Genomic DNA, 16,670 nt, shown 5'->3' on the forward strand with positions numbered 1-16,670 from the left:
TGCATTCATTGCAAACTGGAGAAAGCCATGGCATTCTTTACCCTCAGTTGCTTAGCAGAAAACGCTTTGCACACCTCATGTACTGCTAATGTAATTTTCTTGCAGTTCAGTTAAGCATGTTTGTGCTAAGTGGGCAGTTGGAGACCGAAGTGTGTTATTCGACCTTAGCCTTCTGCAAATCACCTCGTAAAAATTTCAAACAGATTAAACCCCCCCCTGCAAAATGGTATTTCGGCGCAAAAAGGAAAGATTAACCATCTGAAAAATGCTGGTAATGATGCGTGCGTTTGGAGGGCATAGCTAACGAATTTCCAGAAGGTCACTGTTTTGCTTGCGTTTGACCTTCGGGAAGAAAGCATTTACATAGCCAGGGCATGTTCGGTGGTGTTATCAAATGAGCCAATCTCTCCTTTTCTTGCAGCGCACGGGCTGAGGCCTGCGGAGGACTAGCCGGACGGCACGATGCGGGGAGCTCCTCCAACGGTGAACGTTGCAGCTGGCTCTAAAGATCGAGTGACGCTTGGGTTCGCTACCGAGAGACGCGCAAGGGCAAGGTGTTGGGATCGCAAATGGGGAAACCTGCTGCGCTGAGCACAGCGGAGAGAAAGTGAGCTTCGGTCCAAAAAGCGTTCACCTCCGTCCAGATCGAAAATGGAGTCTGTCTGCAAAGAAGGGGAGGCAATGAGAACAGCAGAGCCGTGCTGATTTCTGAGGAGCAGATCCAGCCCGCGGATGCGCTTCGCTGGTCCGTGTGACCTGGTCGCACCTCGCGGGCAGAGAGGCTGTGGGGGCAGCGAAGGGGCTATGGGGCGGCTCTGGGCTCTGCCTCGCTGCAGCGGGCTCGGCACTGGCCGCGCCGCAGGGCGGCTGCCCTCGGACTGAGGCCGCGGGGACGGGCGACGGGACAGCACGTTTGTCAGCACGAGCGAGCCCATCGTTTCAGCATTGTCTTGGAGACTTCAGGGAAGAAAAACAAGAAAGTGGCTGAAAAATTTGGTAGTGTTGATCTTTTAGTAACAAGAAAAATCACCTTGCTGTGTTTTGATAGAAAGCGCTGCTTCTTCACTGCATTTGAAATATCCACACTGTTTGGAAAGTTTCCTCTACCCCTTGATTCCTTATCTGGTTTAAAACATTTTATTTGTGTGTGCGTGTGCATTTTTGCATATTTTTGGTGTGCCTGCCTGTCAGGAACCTTCTCATCTTGTAATCATGGGCTCAGAGCAAGAAATCCCCCAAGCATCTATGAGTAATAATGACTTGCTTTATTTCAAAACACATTTGTGATCCGGAAGTTCTTTGACTCTCCCAGTTTTTCAAGTGACGAAGAAGAAAAGCCGAAAGAGGACTGAGCCCGCGATGGCAGAGAAGTGCGACTGTATCGCCAGCATGTACGGGTACGATCTAGGCTGCCGCTTCATTAATTTCCGGCCTTTGGGCTTCGGTGCGAATGGACTGGTGCTGTCAGCCCTTGACAGCAAGAGCTGCCGCAAAGTTGCGGTGAAGAAGATCACCATCAGCGATGCGCGGAGTATGAAACACGCCTTCCGGGAGATCAAAATCATCCGCAGGCTGGACCACGACAACATTGTGAAGGTGTATGAGGTGCTGGGACCGAAGGGGACCAACCTACATGGAGACTTTTTCAAGTTTAACATGGTGTACATCGTTCAGGAGTACATGGAGACGGACCTGGCTCGGCTGCTGGAGCAGGGGAAGCTCACCGAGGAGCATGCCAAGCTCTTCATGTACCAGCTGCTCCGAGGGCTGAAGTACATCCACTCGGCCAACGTGCTCCACAGGGACCTGAAGCCAGCCAATATTTTCATCAGCACGGAGGACCTGGTGTTGAAGATTGGTGATTTTGGGCTAGCCAGAATTGTGGATCAGCATTACTCACATAAGGTACGTGACACAAACTCACCCAGATTGTTTCTCTTTTCACGAGCTGCTGTTCAGGATGAGCAGATGTTGAAATCAAATCACCTGGATACTTTTGCTCTGGGTCGTGTGAGGAGCCAGCCAGGTGGTCACCTCCACTCTCGTGGGCAGCGATCTTGGTTGCGGTCACGCTGTACCGGTTGAGCCCTGGCTGGTTGCTCATTTAACACTGCTGTGGGAGGAGATTCAGCAGTTTGGGTGTTTGCCTGTCTGCATTTGTGCTTCTTCAGTCCCCCGGCACGTGCACGTGTGTAACAGAAGCAACAGGACCACAGCGTTTCTTCTTGGGAGAAACTGTTCACTGAGCCTCTTCAGGGCACCTGTAAATGCTGTTAGGATTCACGCTCCCTTTTCTAAACCAGGAGGTGTTTCCTGGGTGTTAGTTCATGGATTCGGCTCTCCCAAGCACACTGCAGGTTCAGGGCAGAACGAATCTTGAGCTCTGCAAAGTGAGGAGCAGGGCACCGTAACTCTTCAAGTGCCGTTCAGATTTTTTTTACTGCTTTATATCAGGCTGCTGCTTTTCTTCCATCGCAGCAATGGCTGTGGGGGTTGTGTGTTTGCTTGTTTTATTTAAATGACTAAACTTGGTGGTTTTTGCTTTGCCTCTTTCATAAAACATGAGCCGCCATTCACCTCTGCAGCGGAAATATGTGAAAAGGGTATCTGACTCTTGTTAGCAGACATTGTATTCGTATTTATCCTCATTTTTGTGCCAAGTGTCCTTGGTTTTTCATTTGCAGAATGTTTCTTCTTCCAGCATTTCACTCCATGTCCTAGCTGGCATCAGCCATTGCACCACTGGGAACCAGATCTTGTGATGCGGATCAGATTTGCTGCTGTCTCTCTCCATGTACGTTCCTCTGCAGAGAGATCACAGAAGAGGATTTCTCTGCTGTCCCTCCTCCGCTCAATCACACTGTTAAAACCACGGCTCCTCCGGGATGAGCTTACAGTGGGATGAGGCTCATTAGGGCTGTATGTGCATTGCTGAGCAAATACTCGGATAGTGGCTTAGCGAAACTCCCCTGGCATCTTCTCCAGCTGTAGCGCAGCTGAGAGTGGCTTAGCAGCCAGCAAGACACCCTGCCAGTTTATACAAGTATTTACCAAACCTAGGAGCTGCCACAATCGAGGTTGCTTGTGCAGCTTGGTTTGGTCCTTTGTGCGTATCTGGTCTTTGGCCGTACGATGATGTACACTTCCCCGGCCCCCCAAGAGAGACGCTGTTTCATTCAGTGCAGGCTTGGCCTGCTCTGGGCTCCGCGAGGGCTCTGAAGTGCAAGAGAAGGCTATTTGCTGCAGGATCCTCTTGCAGAATTTTTTGCCTCGTGTAGGAGGTGTGGGTTACGTGCAGGACTGATTGCATGTGCGCTGTTAGAGCAGGCCGGGATTGCTTAAACCGGTCTTTTTAGCCGGTCACTAGCAGCGTGCTTTTTGTTTTCTGAGACCTACTTGAGACAAGCCTATGTTCTTACGATTTATTTAAAGCTCTTCTTGTGCGTTGGCTTGAATTCAAGGCGTTTCATGTTTTTTAAGACAAAAGCTGGCGGCAGGGCCCGTACCCTAGAATAGCCCACAGCCTGCTGCTTGTGTCCTAGATGGTGAGGACACGGGTACAGTCATTCCTCCTCTGTCAGGTTTGGGGTGTTCTAGGCAGCAGGAGACAGTTTCTGTTTGTTTTCACAGTCCTCCGTTTGCATAACCACACAGAGGAACCGCGTACCTGTTGAGCTGGGGAGGCCGGGCCTGCACCTGAGGAGTCAGAAGGTACAAGCTAGTTGGGTGTGAAGCATCTCCAGCCCCAGATGCCATAGGAGAGCCTACAAGGAAATGAATCCCTGGGTTTTCACAATGATCGTGAGGCGTCAGTGGCGGGTGGTAAGCGAGCCGTGGCCACCAACAGCATAAGCAAGTTATCGAAGAGGGGCTCACAGCCGTCAATGCTGATGGTACCACCTGTGCCGTCCCAGGAAGTGGCCTGACAGGCCCTGGGCAGCCAAAATACGGGGATGTGCAAAAGGGTGGCCGGGTGTTGCTCCGAAAAGGGTACACCGGATGGTGGTTTCAACCAGTTCAATCAGACACAGGGATGCTGGGAAAGCCGGTTAAAACAGTGCCTATAGACAAGCGAGCAAAAAAGCTGCGCCTGAGCTCTGAATTACAGCACGCGGAAGTGAAGAATGTTTGAATTTGAAACTTTAATGGTGTGGCCCAAAGAGCAGGAACTAAGCAGGAGCAACCTTTGGTTTGCTAGCAACTGAGGCAACAACTCCGTGTTTCTCCAAGCAATTCAAGGTTGTCTCGTAGTGGCTAATCGCGAGGGAAGGAGGCTGCCCCCAGCTCTAGCATTTCTGAAGCCCGCTCCCTCCCTGGGCTCCTCGCGCCAACGGGCAGAGAGCAAACACCCTTGCTGCTCGGTCTCTCAGCTCACGCCTTCAGCTGCGCTAAAAGTTGCGATTGCTTCTGACCCAACCAGATGAAATCAGGAGCGATTGCAGCGAGGGAGGAAATGTGAGATACGCTGTGCTTACATTATCTACGTGGTAACTAGGCCAGGCGTGTGGGAGAGCCGGTATTTGCCTCCTAAGGGAAGCTCCCAGAATTTGGCACCGGCTGCAGGGAGATGTTTTTTTGTTGTTTTCTGCAACAAACTGCCCATGTCTGTGGCTGTGAAGATGCCTTGAGCCTCGCTGTATAAGCAAGGTGGGCTCCAAGCGATGAGGCTGCGCTGGGAGGCTCCCGGACGGAAACGGCTGGGCTACTCAGGTTTTCTCTGTTCACGCTACTTGCTGTGATGAGTATGGAAAGAAGGAGCTTGGGGGAATGTGAGGAAGACCTCAGCAATCTGGTTGGGGCTGTCCACACTGAGCGAGGAGGTCCCACAGCCCTCACGGGATGGCTGCCGAGTGAGCGGTTGTTGCAGTAAGATGGAGGGGACGAGGTGGTAAAACACATGGAGTGTATTGATCGGGAAGGCCGGAGTTACGGGTGGTCCCGGTGGTGAGGGGGAAGCTTGTGGGCACTGTGATAGAGTGGTGGTTGGAGGCCTCGTTCAAAGGGAGACGGTGAGAGCTTTCTGCATAGTTCTCAGAGTAAAAAATGGCCAACCGTGGCAAACGCAGCGCCATGAAGCGCGTGGGCCAGCTCAGCGCCCTTGCCGTTCATCTAAAGTAGAATAGAGGAGGAAGGAGAAAAGGAATGAAGTGAAATGCAGGAAAATAAATACCTGCCTGCCTCCGAAGAGGGCAAAGCCATCCCCTCCTTGGACGGTGGTCGGCAGTGACTCCATTTGCCATCCCTGCTTTCCGCAGAGCCTCCTGCCGTGAGGTTGTCAGAGAAGGGCTGGTTCTCTCTAGAAGTGGCACTTTCTAGAAAGCCGTTAGTGAGCTACATCCTGTGGTTTCCTCTGCAAAGGGTCGTATGCACGGGCAGCTACTGAACCCCACAAAATAATTTAGGGTATTGAAAGCAATTCCAGACTCGGACAAAAACGCATCATGCTGTATTTTTCCTCCAAGCATACTTAATTCAGCATCTTGGCAATGAAACCCACCCAGTGAAGAGTAACCCTTTATGTATTGCTCTCCTTTCTGGTGGTAGTGGAGTTTTTGTCTGTATTCTTGATCTGCTGTCCGTGAAGCACAGACGCAGAGCAGAAGGTGCTGGGGACGGAGGAGTCGCCTGCCTGAAGCCGCGGTGGGAGGCTTGGGAGGCTTGTGGGTGCATGGTTATTTCTAAGTCCTTCATGTTATGTGTGTTCCTGCCGCAAAAGCCAGCTGAAGCTTTGGTTCGCGGTGGCTGTGGCCTCCAAAGGGAAGCGCAAAGGTGCTGAGCGTGGTGTAAGGGTTTGTATGTTGGTCCTTCCACCGTTCCTTCCTGTTAAAAGACATGTCTTCTCACTGCATCTGCTCAGCCACGCTCCGCTACAGGCAGGCTAGAAGACCTCTAATGCCCATTTGGACCCAGTCCTTTGACGCGGAGGATCCACAGGGTGTTATAGCTCAGGATGGTGGCTGGGAGCAAGAGGAAGAAGTGCTGGTGAAGGCACCAGCCTCAAGACCGGAGGTTGCCTGCAACTCCAGGCAGGACTGCGGTAACCTTGTAGCTGTGACGTATCGCCGGTGCCAACAGTAAATTCTCAGCAAGTGACAACGGCTGTAAAGCACGTATTGTCGAAGGGAAAGGGTGAGTAACGCCGTTCTCTGCTGTCTTCTCAAAAGGAGTAGGCAAGGCAGAAAGGACAAACGAGCTATGAGCAGCTCGTGATAGATTTGCTGGGGGAGCTGGGCAAAGGAAACAGCTAAACTTTGGAGCGCTGGAGTATGGGAGTTGCTGCTGTATGGAGCTGCCTGGGAGAGCGGCCCTGGCAGGGTACGTGATGCTCTCTGGTGTGATGCCCTGGTCAGCAAAGAGCAGAATCAGAGGGGAGCAAACCGGAGCATCCGACAGAGTCAGGCCGTGTCTTCTTCTGACAGCCGGCTCCAGAGCAGAGCTGGTGCCATGGGGAGCCAGGTTTGCTGAGATCCTGGGAGCAGGGCCAGAGCGGGAATGCCAGATCTGCAGGGAGCGCTGAGGTCAAATTGTGGCCCTAGTATAAGCTCAGTGGATATGAACTTCAGGTTTTTGGCCTAATTTAGGATGTGTTTGTGGAGTGGCTCCATTTCCTGGTCCATTGGTTGGATACAAGCCACAGAAGTCTATGGGATGTGTTATGATGCCCATGAGCTGCTTAGAGCAAATTCGTTCCTTCCCTTTTCGTTGTCTTGGAGACTTACAGGAAGCTCTTCTGGGAGGGTTCGGTGCAATCCTTTTACAAAGGTGGTAACTCAGCTGAGCAATTGCCTCCTGAAATGGATGAGACAGGCAGGAATGATTGCACTGAAACAGTTTTCCAGCCTGTGCCCTCACGCCTGTACGTGTTGGTAGAGGACACGATGCCAAAGCCCCGTTGGTGAGCATATGCCAGGCCTGGGTCTGAGAGGTGCTGCAGAGTGGACTTGGCCAGGAACTGCATCCAAGCAGTGTAGGAGAAAGTGGAAGCGCTTGGATCATGCTAAGGAGCAGCGTCCGCACTGGCTTGCTGCCCCAGTGAGTTGTGGAGCCTGAATTTAGGGTTTCTGCTGGCAAGAACAAGTGCATGGCATGTCCTGAGGGGGAGCTCCGACTTGCCTTGCTTTACTTTACAGTTTAGATATGCAGGGACCAGGCTGATGCATGGAATATAAATCCGTTGCTGAGGATGTTAACATCTCGTTGTCAGGAGGGAGGATGTAGCTTTGGGGGAGAGCCGAAATTATTGCTTCAGGGGAAAGCGGCGGTGTCCTAGTGAAGGTCGAATGGTGGAGGCAGTGGCACAGCACCATCGCTGGGTGCTTGGTGGATGCCGGAGTTGTACAGCTCTGATTTACTCATATTTGAAAAATGCTGGCAAGAGGGCGAAGCAAAGTAAAACATGAACAGATTTAGGATTCAGCTACTCCTGATACTGCCTAGTTGCTGCATGGCTTGGAGTGCTCAGTGGCCAGATTTTTCCTTTTTTGCAGCCTGCTTTACACCGTGTGAAAGGGTTAAAGGCAATGAAAATGGGTAAGAACTCTCTGTAGTACCGAGTCCTGATTCTAATTGATTTTGAAGGCAGTTACGGTTAATGCCATCCAGGCAGGAGCTTGAGAGCGCTGGAGGAGTGCGCTGGAAGTTTAATAAACTTGCTACTTCTCAGATAGACGCTACATGCTGCAAAAAAGGTGTCTGTGCTGGTGGGACATTGCAAACACCGCTCATTTTAGCTACGCTGTTGCTAGATCCTGCTGTTTCTGCTGCATTTATTCTTGCGTTATCTGACCTGCCAAGATCCACAGTTCTTCGCTGTACAATCACGGATTGCTGTGGTTCCAAGAGAAAGCAAAATATCACGTGGTCTGCACAAGGAGACGTGATACAATCCACAGCCAGTTTCCGGTTAAAGTTACTATTTGGTATTTTAAAAGGGTAAGATAAAATCTTTTTCTTTAGCTAGATTTTTGCATGCATGGTTGTCAGTCTGCCTTGATTTTCGTGTTTGCGACAAGGTCTAAATGTACTTTGCATCTAAAGATCAGTGGGTTTCTGTCTAATACGGCTCTGGTTTAGTTGTTTGGGGGTTTTTTTTGTTTTAAGTCAGGTGCATTCAAAGACCTCTCCCGAGAGAGGGTAACTCATGGAGAAAAACACCCCAAATAAGGCAGCACTACGTGAATACACAAAGCAACCAGTTTGAAGAGTGTCATCCAGTCAGAGCCTGCAGGATAACGTTAGGAGTTGTCTGTCCCTTTCTCCTGCGGAATTACTGTTATTTCTAAGCAATTCTCCGCTGGCTTAATAGCAAGCAGGGCTGCGGGAAGGAGCTGTCAGGCTGGATGGCAGAGGCTGCAGCTTCTTTGTGGGACGTACCTTTGCAAAATGCCACTGCTTTAAGGTCTCCTAATTCCTCCCAGTGCCCAGAGACTGTAGCTTGGAAAAAAAAACAAAACACAAAACAAACAAAACAAAAGGCAAAACCCAGAACCCCACTGTGCGGTGAGAAATATCAGTGCGACTGCCCCACGTACACATATATAACATTTTCGAGGTGCCAGTCACCCTGTCCCTCCCACCGCCACGCTGCACGCCAGCGGGAGCGCATCATGTTCTGCTGTTGGTCTCATCCGAGCCGGGCGTCACCTGTTGGGTCCCAGCTCTGTTTCGTTGGGGCCGCGGCCCGGCTCTGCGGTCTGGTCCCCGTGAAACGCTGGGGAAGGCAGCGGCGTTCCCGTGGTTAGCACCGTAGTGGTAGCGCGACTCAAATCCGAGCCGCACCAGAAACGAGGAGCTACGGCAGGAGGATGTAGGCTGGGGTGGCATTCAGTCCTGTGTTTGCTTTCCAGCTCTGCTCAGATGACTGAGAAAAATCCGTTCCTTCCCGTGTTTCCCTTTCAACCTCTGATTTTCTTGTCTGCTCATAGAGATTTGTAAGCTCGTTGCTCTGTTTGTGCTTCATATACTGCCCTGCCTCGGAAGACTCAGTCACGAGGGAAGAGACCTCCAGGCATCTCCGAATTCGAAGCTGCTGAGCCACTGTCCTCCTTCCAGGTGGGACTGATCAGAGCAGAAGTCCTTATGTCCTGACTGTTGATCGTGCCAGCAGGTGCTAATGCGGAGCTGCCCCAAAACAGATTAAATCATGCTCTTTTCTCTGTGGGTAATTAATTGCTAAGAAGATCCAGTAGATCCAAACCTCCGAAGGTAGCGCAGAATTACAGCTCTAGCGTAGTAGTTTGCTTGCGAGTCTTTGTGGCAAGAAAACGTCAATCTTAAGTGCTTGGATTTTTCCCCCTTATGATCTGCTGTTTCTGGAATACGCTCAGACTGGTGCCTAGGGCCTGCCAACACGACAAATGGCAGGTTGCGTGTTGTCGTTTGTCTACAAGGTTGCAGCTAGTCTGACCCGACGGTTCTCAAATCCCAAGCCCCTGCTTACCAGCCTGCTAAGCGTTAAAATGGCAAATAATAGCTACAGTAGACTGTGACTGGTTTTAAACACAGTTTAAAAGGATATGTACCAGGCTGAATAATAGGCTTTGCCTGGCAGTGTGTCTTATTTACATGAATTGCAGCAGGCAGCCCTTTAATTGGGATAATTACATACGGAAAGGGAGTGCACTCCAGTGCTGCAAGATGCCTTGGAAAATGCTGGGAATATTTGATCAGCTCCAAAGAAGAGCAAACTTGCCTTCATTTCTCACGCCATTTGTCCCGTGTTCACCACTGAAGACCCTTTCTCCATGTTTTTAGAATAACTGATGGGCATCCGTTCATTTGAAATTCCCAAATAAGAAACAGGATGAATTTCAAGCTGCAAAGTTCACATCTGGGTCTACACATTCAGAGGCTGTTTAGACCTGAAGGCTTAAAATTCATTCCTTTCTCAGAAAAACACGTTTCTAAATTTCCTGAGTGCTCACCTACTTGTAAACATCTCTTTAGGGCACATTATATCAAATCTAGCAGCAGAGAAGACTACTAAATCCACGAGACAGTCATCTGGATCCCCTGACCTCTCCTTTGCCCTGTGCCTTCACCGATGCTGTCATCAAACAGCCATGCAGCCTTTTTTCTCCTCCTTCTCACTACTCTTTTCATCCCCTGGGTGTCATTAATCCTGCTGTTTATCCCTCCAGAACACCTCCAAATTAATCCTTTTCCCCCCCTGTCAGCACTGTTTAGGGTCTGAACACTTTGCTGTGCTACTCCGAGTTCAAACGGTGAGCAGAGGAGCATTCGAAATTAAGATATTGATAGCTCAAGCCTCCCTCAGATCCTTATCGTTATGTAAAACACAGCCAAAGTCAAGTGCTTCCCTTTCCTTAGATCACCTCTTTATTGAATTCAGGCATCTCATTTTCATCTTCAAAGCGCTCTGCAGTGTCCTTCTGCATCTCTAATCGCAGATCTCAGCACCCTGCTCCGCTCCCTCTGACCCTTCCTTTTATTTTCCACGCTGGGGTCTGTGTCCACATTCCTTTGGGGCTGCCGCTGCGTACGGAGTTGCCTGTCTATCCATCCCCGTTCAGGGAGCCATCCGCCCTCACCACCGCTCTCGCGCCCGGATGAGCCGTGGTGGCTCCGAATCGGAGGCCAGGCATGAGATGCCCCGAGCTCGGATGGGGATGGCGTGGGGTGTGAAGGTGAGGTGCCAGTCACCACTTGGGCGCCCTCACCTTGTGGTGGGTAGAAGCAAGTAAAGAAGAAGCAAGGAGCAGGAAGAAAGCAAAATCAAGGTTTAAAAATCGGGGTAAATAGCAATGGATAGCTAGACTAAATTTAAAAATTATAACCGTTTCCGAGGACAGAATGGTGCCTTGCCTTGCGTCTGTACTGCGCGTTGCCCTGCAAGAACGGACGAGCGTCAGTCAGAGCAGAGCTCTTTGGGTTCGGTGGTTCTGTTTGGAGCAGACAACGAAATAAGGTGAATTGCTGAATCTCTTTACTAGGGTGAAGAGACAGCAAAGTGATAGACTCCTTAGCCTGTATATGTTTGAGGTAAGCACTGAGCTACTGTTCTGTGGAGTTGATTTAAGACAGATGAATTCAGAAGGGGATCGCAGTGGCTCAACAGCAGAAGAAAATTCTCTTCAGAAAGAGCTGTCGGCCCGTCAGCTGGAAGAGGAGGCTCTGGCGCCTGAGGAGTGGGCAGAGAGCAATGGGGGATGTTCCTGGGGATCCAGATCCCGAGCCCATTGCGTTTTCTTGAAGGGAATATGTATGAGACGAGGTCTAGCTGCCTTGCAGAAGCTGATCCTGCGCCTACCACTGGCAGTGGAGAGCTTCGCTCTGTTATTGATTTTTCTGCAGCAGATTCGGCTGTCGCTGCTTGCTGGAGGCTGTGTTTGGTTTCTCAGACTTCTCCGAGTCTCCTGTCAAACCAACGCGCTCATTTAAGGCCTGAGCTTGTTCTCTGTGTTCAGGTCCTTGACATCTTTTAGCGAGGAGAAGGGGACTGAAGCCTCAGGTCAGTGGGGGGAAATCCTTGTGACCTCCTTCATGGGGCACGGCCACACTCTGGCTGCCAGTGATGCCGTTTCCCCGGGGAACGTTGTGCGGCTTGACTGGTTGTTCTCTTAGGATAAGCAGGTTTCTTGCCTGTAAGCGTTTCACCTTGGGGGTGAGTATCTTCTGGGAAGCTGGCCGTGACAGAAGGCAGCGAGCTGGGTACTTGCTTCAGGCACATCACATGTTTCTGCACCCTCCGTAACCAGCACAAAGCGGCGATGGGGCTCAGGCCAGCTGGACTGTTAAGACAGTGCCACCAAACATGGCCTTCACTGCCCATAGCAGTTCCCATGCTCTCCGTAAGGATGCCGGCAAAACGCTCTGGGAGCAGTTTTTCATTTGCCTGAGCCTCCTGGAAGGAGGAGAGAGGCAGAAGATGTCGGAGCTCTCCGAGACCCTTGCAGAACCGGCACAGACGGCGAGGAATCCCCTCCCGATGTGCCGTGAATGTGCTGCTGCGCCACTGTGCCCATTTTAAGGCAGATTCTGACTCTTTTTGTACCGGCACACTGCGGGATGCATCCCATAGAGGTGGAGGCCTCACGGCAGGAGCCAGTGAGGTGGAGAGGAGCCATTGCTGAAGGACTATTAGCTTTGGGAAGGCTCGGGCCTTTGGGTGTTGGAAATTCCACCCCCCCCCCCCCCACCGGTGAGGCCCTCTGGCCTGAGGGGGGCTTTGGGAATGCAATATCTTCTCCATCTAATGCCTTGGGGGGGCTTCTGGTAGGACGCTGAGGCCCAGCTGAAAGACCCGCTTCGTGCAGTCTGGGAAGAACAACGGTGATCTTTCCCAGTCGACAATAACCTTTTCTCCACACCAGGGGAAAAACGTGTGCTGCTTGATGACACGTGTTTGGTCTCCTGACCTGGTGCTGCAGGTACAGCCTTTGCTCCCCGTTCCCACAGGAGAGCCCGCGGGACGTGCTAGTAGCTGGCAGGAGGTGCCGGCCAGCCCCGGTGCAGGCAGTCCCGAGGCTCAGCCCCAGCACCAGGTGCAGCCCAGGCGATTGGGCCCTTTGCCGGGAAGGATGAGGTGGTGAACGGCGCTGGAAGGTGCCACAGGCATGGATGGAGCAGCCCAGCATGCTCTGGCCGGATGCAGCCCCTGGCAAGGCAGGGAAGGGTGTCTGAGAGGACTTCAGGCATGAAGTCCTGCCTGGAGGTGTTTTAAGATGGCTCTGGAGGCTTGCCGAGTCTCTAAGCACCATCTGTGGAGACGTTGCAAGGCGTTTGTGAGCCAGGGATGAAAACCTGTCCCCTGCGCCGGGCTGTGTGTGAGCTCTGCGCCGTTTAGCACCCGGCGCAAGCGAAACGGCTCCAGCTCCTGCCACCCTGCCTCGCTCCATCCTCATCTCCGCTTGAACCGTGCGTCCTCGCAGCCGGGAAAGCAGCTGGCATTGCCTTTTGCTCCTAGGGCCGGGAAGAAACTGCTCAAACCTTGTTTTGTGCTTGCTGCTCGGTGCAATGTAATAGTTTCCAGTGCGTCCAGTAAAGCAATAAGATTCCCAGGTGGGGAATCAAGAGGAAATCTGAAAAGAGACGGGGACAGGTGACAGTCCGCAGTGACCGCCGGGGAAGTCGCTGCCCTCGGGGTTTAGCTCCAGTGCTGTTAGCGCTTCATTTAATGATTCTCTCCCCTGCTCCTTGGGTGAAGTATCTACTGGTCTGAGTTCATTAAATAAAGGCATTCTGTGATCCCGAAATGGTGGGAATACACGTCACGTTTTCGGAGCCCTGCAGAAGGACGTTTTTATTATGCTTTGCGCTGTGCCGGGAACAACGTTCCCGTAAACCGGACAAATATTCCTCAGCCCCTCCTAGGACTCTCCTAGCCACCTTTTAAAAATAAATGTAAAAAAATGCTCTGAAGAGGAACCAGCCTGCCGTGGCATCAGGGTTATTCTGAGAGCTTTTATTTGTTTCTATTCTGAGTGCCGTCCCCCCTGCCTTGGCGCTGCAGCCCTTCAAACCAGGAACCGTTCCAGCTCCTCCCGGAGTCGGTGGCAGAAATCCCATTCCTGGCTGTAGGTGGAGGGTCAGATGCACAAGCCGCCGCCGGATCCCGCTGAATTTCCAGGTTACGGGCACCTCGTGCACGCACCTTTGCAGCTTTTCCAATGCAGAAAGCTGGGTTTTGCTGCGAAGCACCTGCGGGTGCTCTGGAGAGGTGTCAGTGAAGCGCGGCTGGCTTTGGGCCCTCGCCTTAGGGGCTGCCTGGGTCGCAATAGCCGAAGAGCGGAACAGACAGACACACGGACAGGTTTTGTTATTGGTGTTACTGTTACGACTGAAGGAGCGCTAGGCACTGCACAAAGCCTGGAGTTCCTGCTGCAAGGAGTTTGCAGTCCAGATATACGACTGAAGGCTGGTGCTAGGCTGGCCAAGGAGCTGGTGCTGGTCAGTGGAAAAGGCAGCTTTCCCACCTTAACGTAATCTGAGCTTTCCTTTTCAGAAAGATGACATGCATAGAGCTTTCCGCCAGCAGGAGCAGGTCCGAGCCCTGGGAAGACAAAGCAGTGGAAGCTTGTAGAAAGCCCCCTCCTTGCTACCTGTCTTAGGGCAGCAGCCTGGACGGGTCAGCTCGGACTGCTGAGCCTGATCCTCCGTGGCTGCAAGCTGTCCTGCAGTTGATGTCCGTGTCGGGAGGACCCACATTTGCTTAGGCCACACGGCACTTCCCCAGACTCCCCAGTAAACACGCTTCCACTAAGAAAAGTTCAAAAGCCACGACTGCAATGTGCGGCGGGAGCATGGGGAGAGCAGGAGAGATCATTGCTTCATCCCGCTAAGAAGATGCATTTTCAAATGACTCACAAGTATGTAGACGCTCGGCTCCCTTTGAAGTTCAGTAGTGTTTTGCTTCGGCCTAGTTTAACTGGGGGGTGCAGAGCTGTCCCGGCGGTTACACACCCAACTGCTAAGGCTCAGGCGCAGCCTCGTGTCTGGGCTGAGACACGCGTTGCAGCTACACACGTAAATGCTTCCAGACCTCAGCTGGTAAGTCCACGCGGCGCGACAAGGAAACACGTGAACTTGAATTTCTGCATCTGCCTGGCGCAGGCGTGCCCTTGGTCCCTCTTGTGAAGTCTAGCTCAAAAGAAAAGGCCTGGCCTTCTGTGACGGGAATTTTGGAGCACCTCCAGGTCTTCTCCCTCTCCACACAGGTGCTTCTGTGTATTTCCAGCTGCACTCGATACGCTCGGGACTTGGACTAGTCTAGCGTGAAGTGATCAGAGCAAGACTGCGTCTGGGCTGGGGACATGGGGGAAATGCAGTCCACTTAATGCTATCGTCTTTCTGAAATTGTTTTTCCTTCTGATGTTGGAAGCAACACGCAAAATCAGTGTTGTAGAAGGATTAGGAAAAAAAATCATTTTGCTTTGCTTTTCAGTTTCTTTATTATGCTCTTTGATAGATCTTGATGCCTATCCTACATATAGTGAATTTATCACTTTGTACATTGTCTGGGCGGTTCTTACACATGATAGTTGCCTTGGGAGTAGGAGCGGAGGAGAAGCAGGAAAATGATACTTGAAAATTGCAAAAAAATAGCATGGGAAGGCTTGAGAGCAAGGCTTGGATTTGAAACTATTTTTGTTTCTAAATTAACTTGGTATCATTTTTTTAAAGAGATTCCAGTGTGTATTTCAGTCCAGAAAGGGCTGTGCACTGAAGCCATAGGATATGTCATGAAAATATATGTCTAGTCTTAATTAGCACTGAGTAGTATGCTTCTGTTCTTGGTATTTCTACACGTTTGGTTGACTGCACATAGATAGACGGTCTAGTGATGCTCGTGGTATTCTTGTGCTAAACTTGGACTCAGAGCGTGTAAATGCTTGAGCGCAGCCCCTGCAGGGGAGGCGGGCAGGGAGCCTCTTCCCAGCCCGGCTCCCAGCTGTGGCTGATGTCTCCCCATCTGCAGGTCCTGGATCCCCCAAAAACTGTTATTGGCCTGGGAATCGATACGCTTTCTTCTCCTGGTGCTCGCTTTGCCCAAGGAGGGAGCTGAATCTCCGTGGAGGTACCGGGCAGGGATCTATTTACCACGTTCATGGTTCTCCTGTGCGGGTGGTACGTCACCATGAAGTTTGTGCCTCTGCTGCACCTCCTTCCTCCACGGGATATGGGAAAAGCCTGTGTTTGGTGGGGCACTGAGGAGGAGAGATGAGAGTTAAGTCGGACAGAAGGCATGCAAGCGAGGGAGAGGCAGCACTAGCAGTGAAGTAAGGAGCCTGGGTTATTTAAGGCTCTGCTAGGAAAGCGGTAATCACCCAGCTGTTGCCTTAACTTTTAATGGGGCTGTTTGCATATGTTAGGAGAGCGTTAGTGAGATCTGCCTGTGAGAAGACAAGGGAGGAGGCAGCCAGACTGGAAATGATCATGGGTGTAAAAGCTGTCTGCACTGTCAGTGTTGCTACCCTTGTGCAAGTCTTGATACGCTACATGGAAAACTGAATGCCATTATCTAAGCTGGCTTTATTTAAATCCTTGTACCAGCTTCCTATGACTATGCAGGCCTGTTGTGTGATCGGTGCTCCCAAAGCTATGATGATATTTCCCCATCAGCAGAGCTGAACATAACTCTGGAAAAATACTGGGCAGGGGGGAAATGTTGTTCACTGCATTTTTTTTGAGCCATATCATATTGGATTACTGCGAGGATGCTAGCGCCACGCATGCCGGGCCAACTGCGGCATCATCTGCTGTCACGGGGCACGCCGTGCAGAGGTTGCTGGTTGGTTGTTTTCCATAGGATAATGAATAATTCCTCTTTCAGATGGCAGGGCAGGAACTTATTTTTATATTAAATAAAAAAAGTTTGTAAGGTTCTAGGCTACAGTTTTAACCACCATGGAGCAGAGCAGGCCTAGGTTTGGAGGCTGCAATAGGCTATCATGTTCATGCCATTGAGGACTACCCAAGTGGGGCACTCCTCTCCAGGTTGGGACTGAGAGTTCAGTTTGCCTGGAGCTGGCCCAGGTTCCCAGCACTTAGCATCTCCCACGGGAAGATGTCAGATTATTCACCTGGGTCAGGAGGGAAAGTCAGTCCTTGGGTTTCCCTGCAATTATGTCTGCTTCCAAGCTTGTTCCTGTAATAAAAGGAGAATTTATCACTCGAAGAAAAATCTGATCTTGATTTTAAAACTTCCCATG

General features: G+C 51.3%; 1 protein-coding gene across 1 annotated transcript in view; it reads left to right on the forward strand.

The window, feature by feature from the left end:
• Positions 1 to 1,063: 1,063 nt before the first annotated feature.
• Positions 1,064 to 16,670, forward strand: part of MAPK4 (mitogen-activated protein kinase 4) — a 39,910-nt gene continuing 24,303 nt past the window's right edge. Inside the window, exon 1 of the mRNA XM_067315484.1 lies at positions 1,064 to 1,905. Coding sequence (XP_067171585.1) covers positions 1,360 to 1,905 — 546 coding nt within the window. The 5' untranslated portion in view covers positions 1,064 to 1,359. The remainder of the gene's footprint in view (positions 1,906 to 16,670) is intronic.

Source organism: Apteryx mantelli, chromosome Z (assembly GCF_036417845.1).
Source record: "Apteryx mantelli isolate bAptMan1 chromosome Z, bAptMan1.hap1, whole genome shotgun sequence".
NCBI classification, from domain to species: Eukaryota; Metazoa; Chordata; class Aves; order Apterygiformes; family Apterygidae; genus Apteryx; species Apteryx mantelli.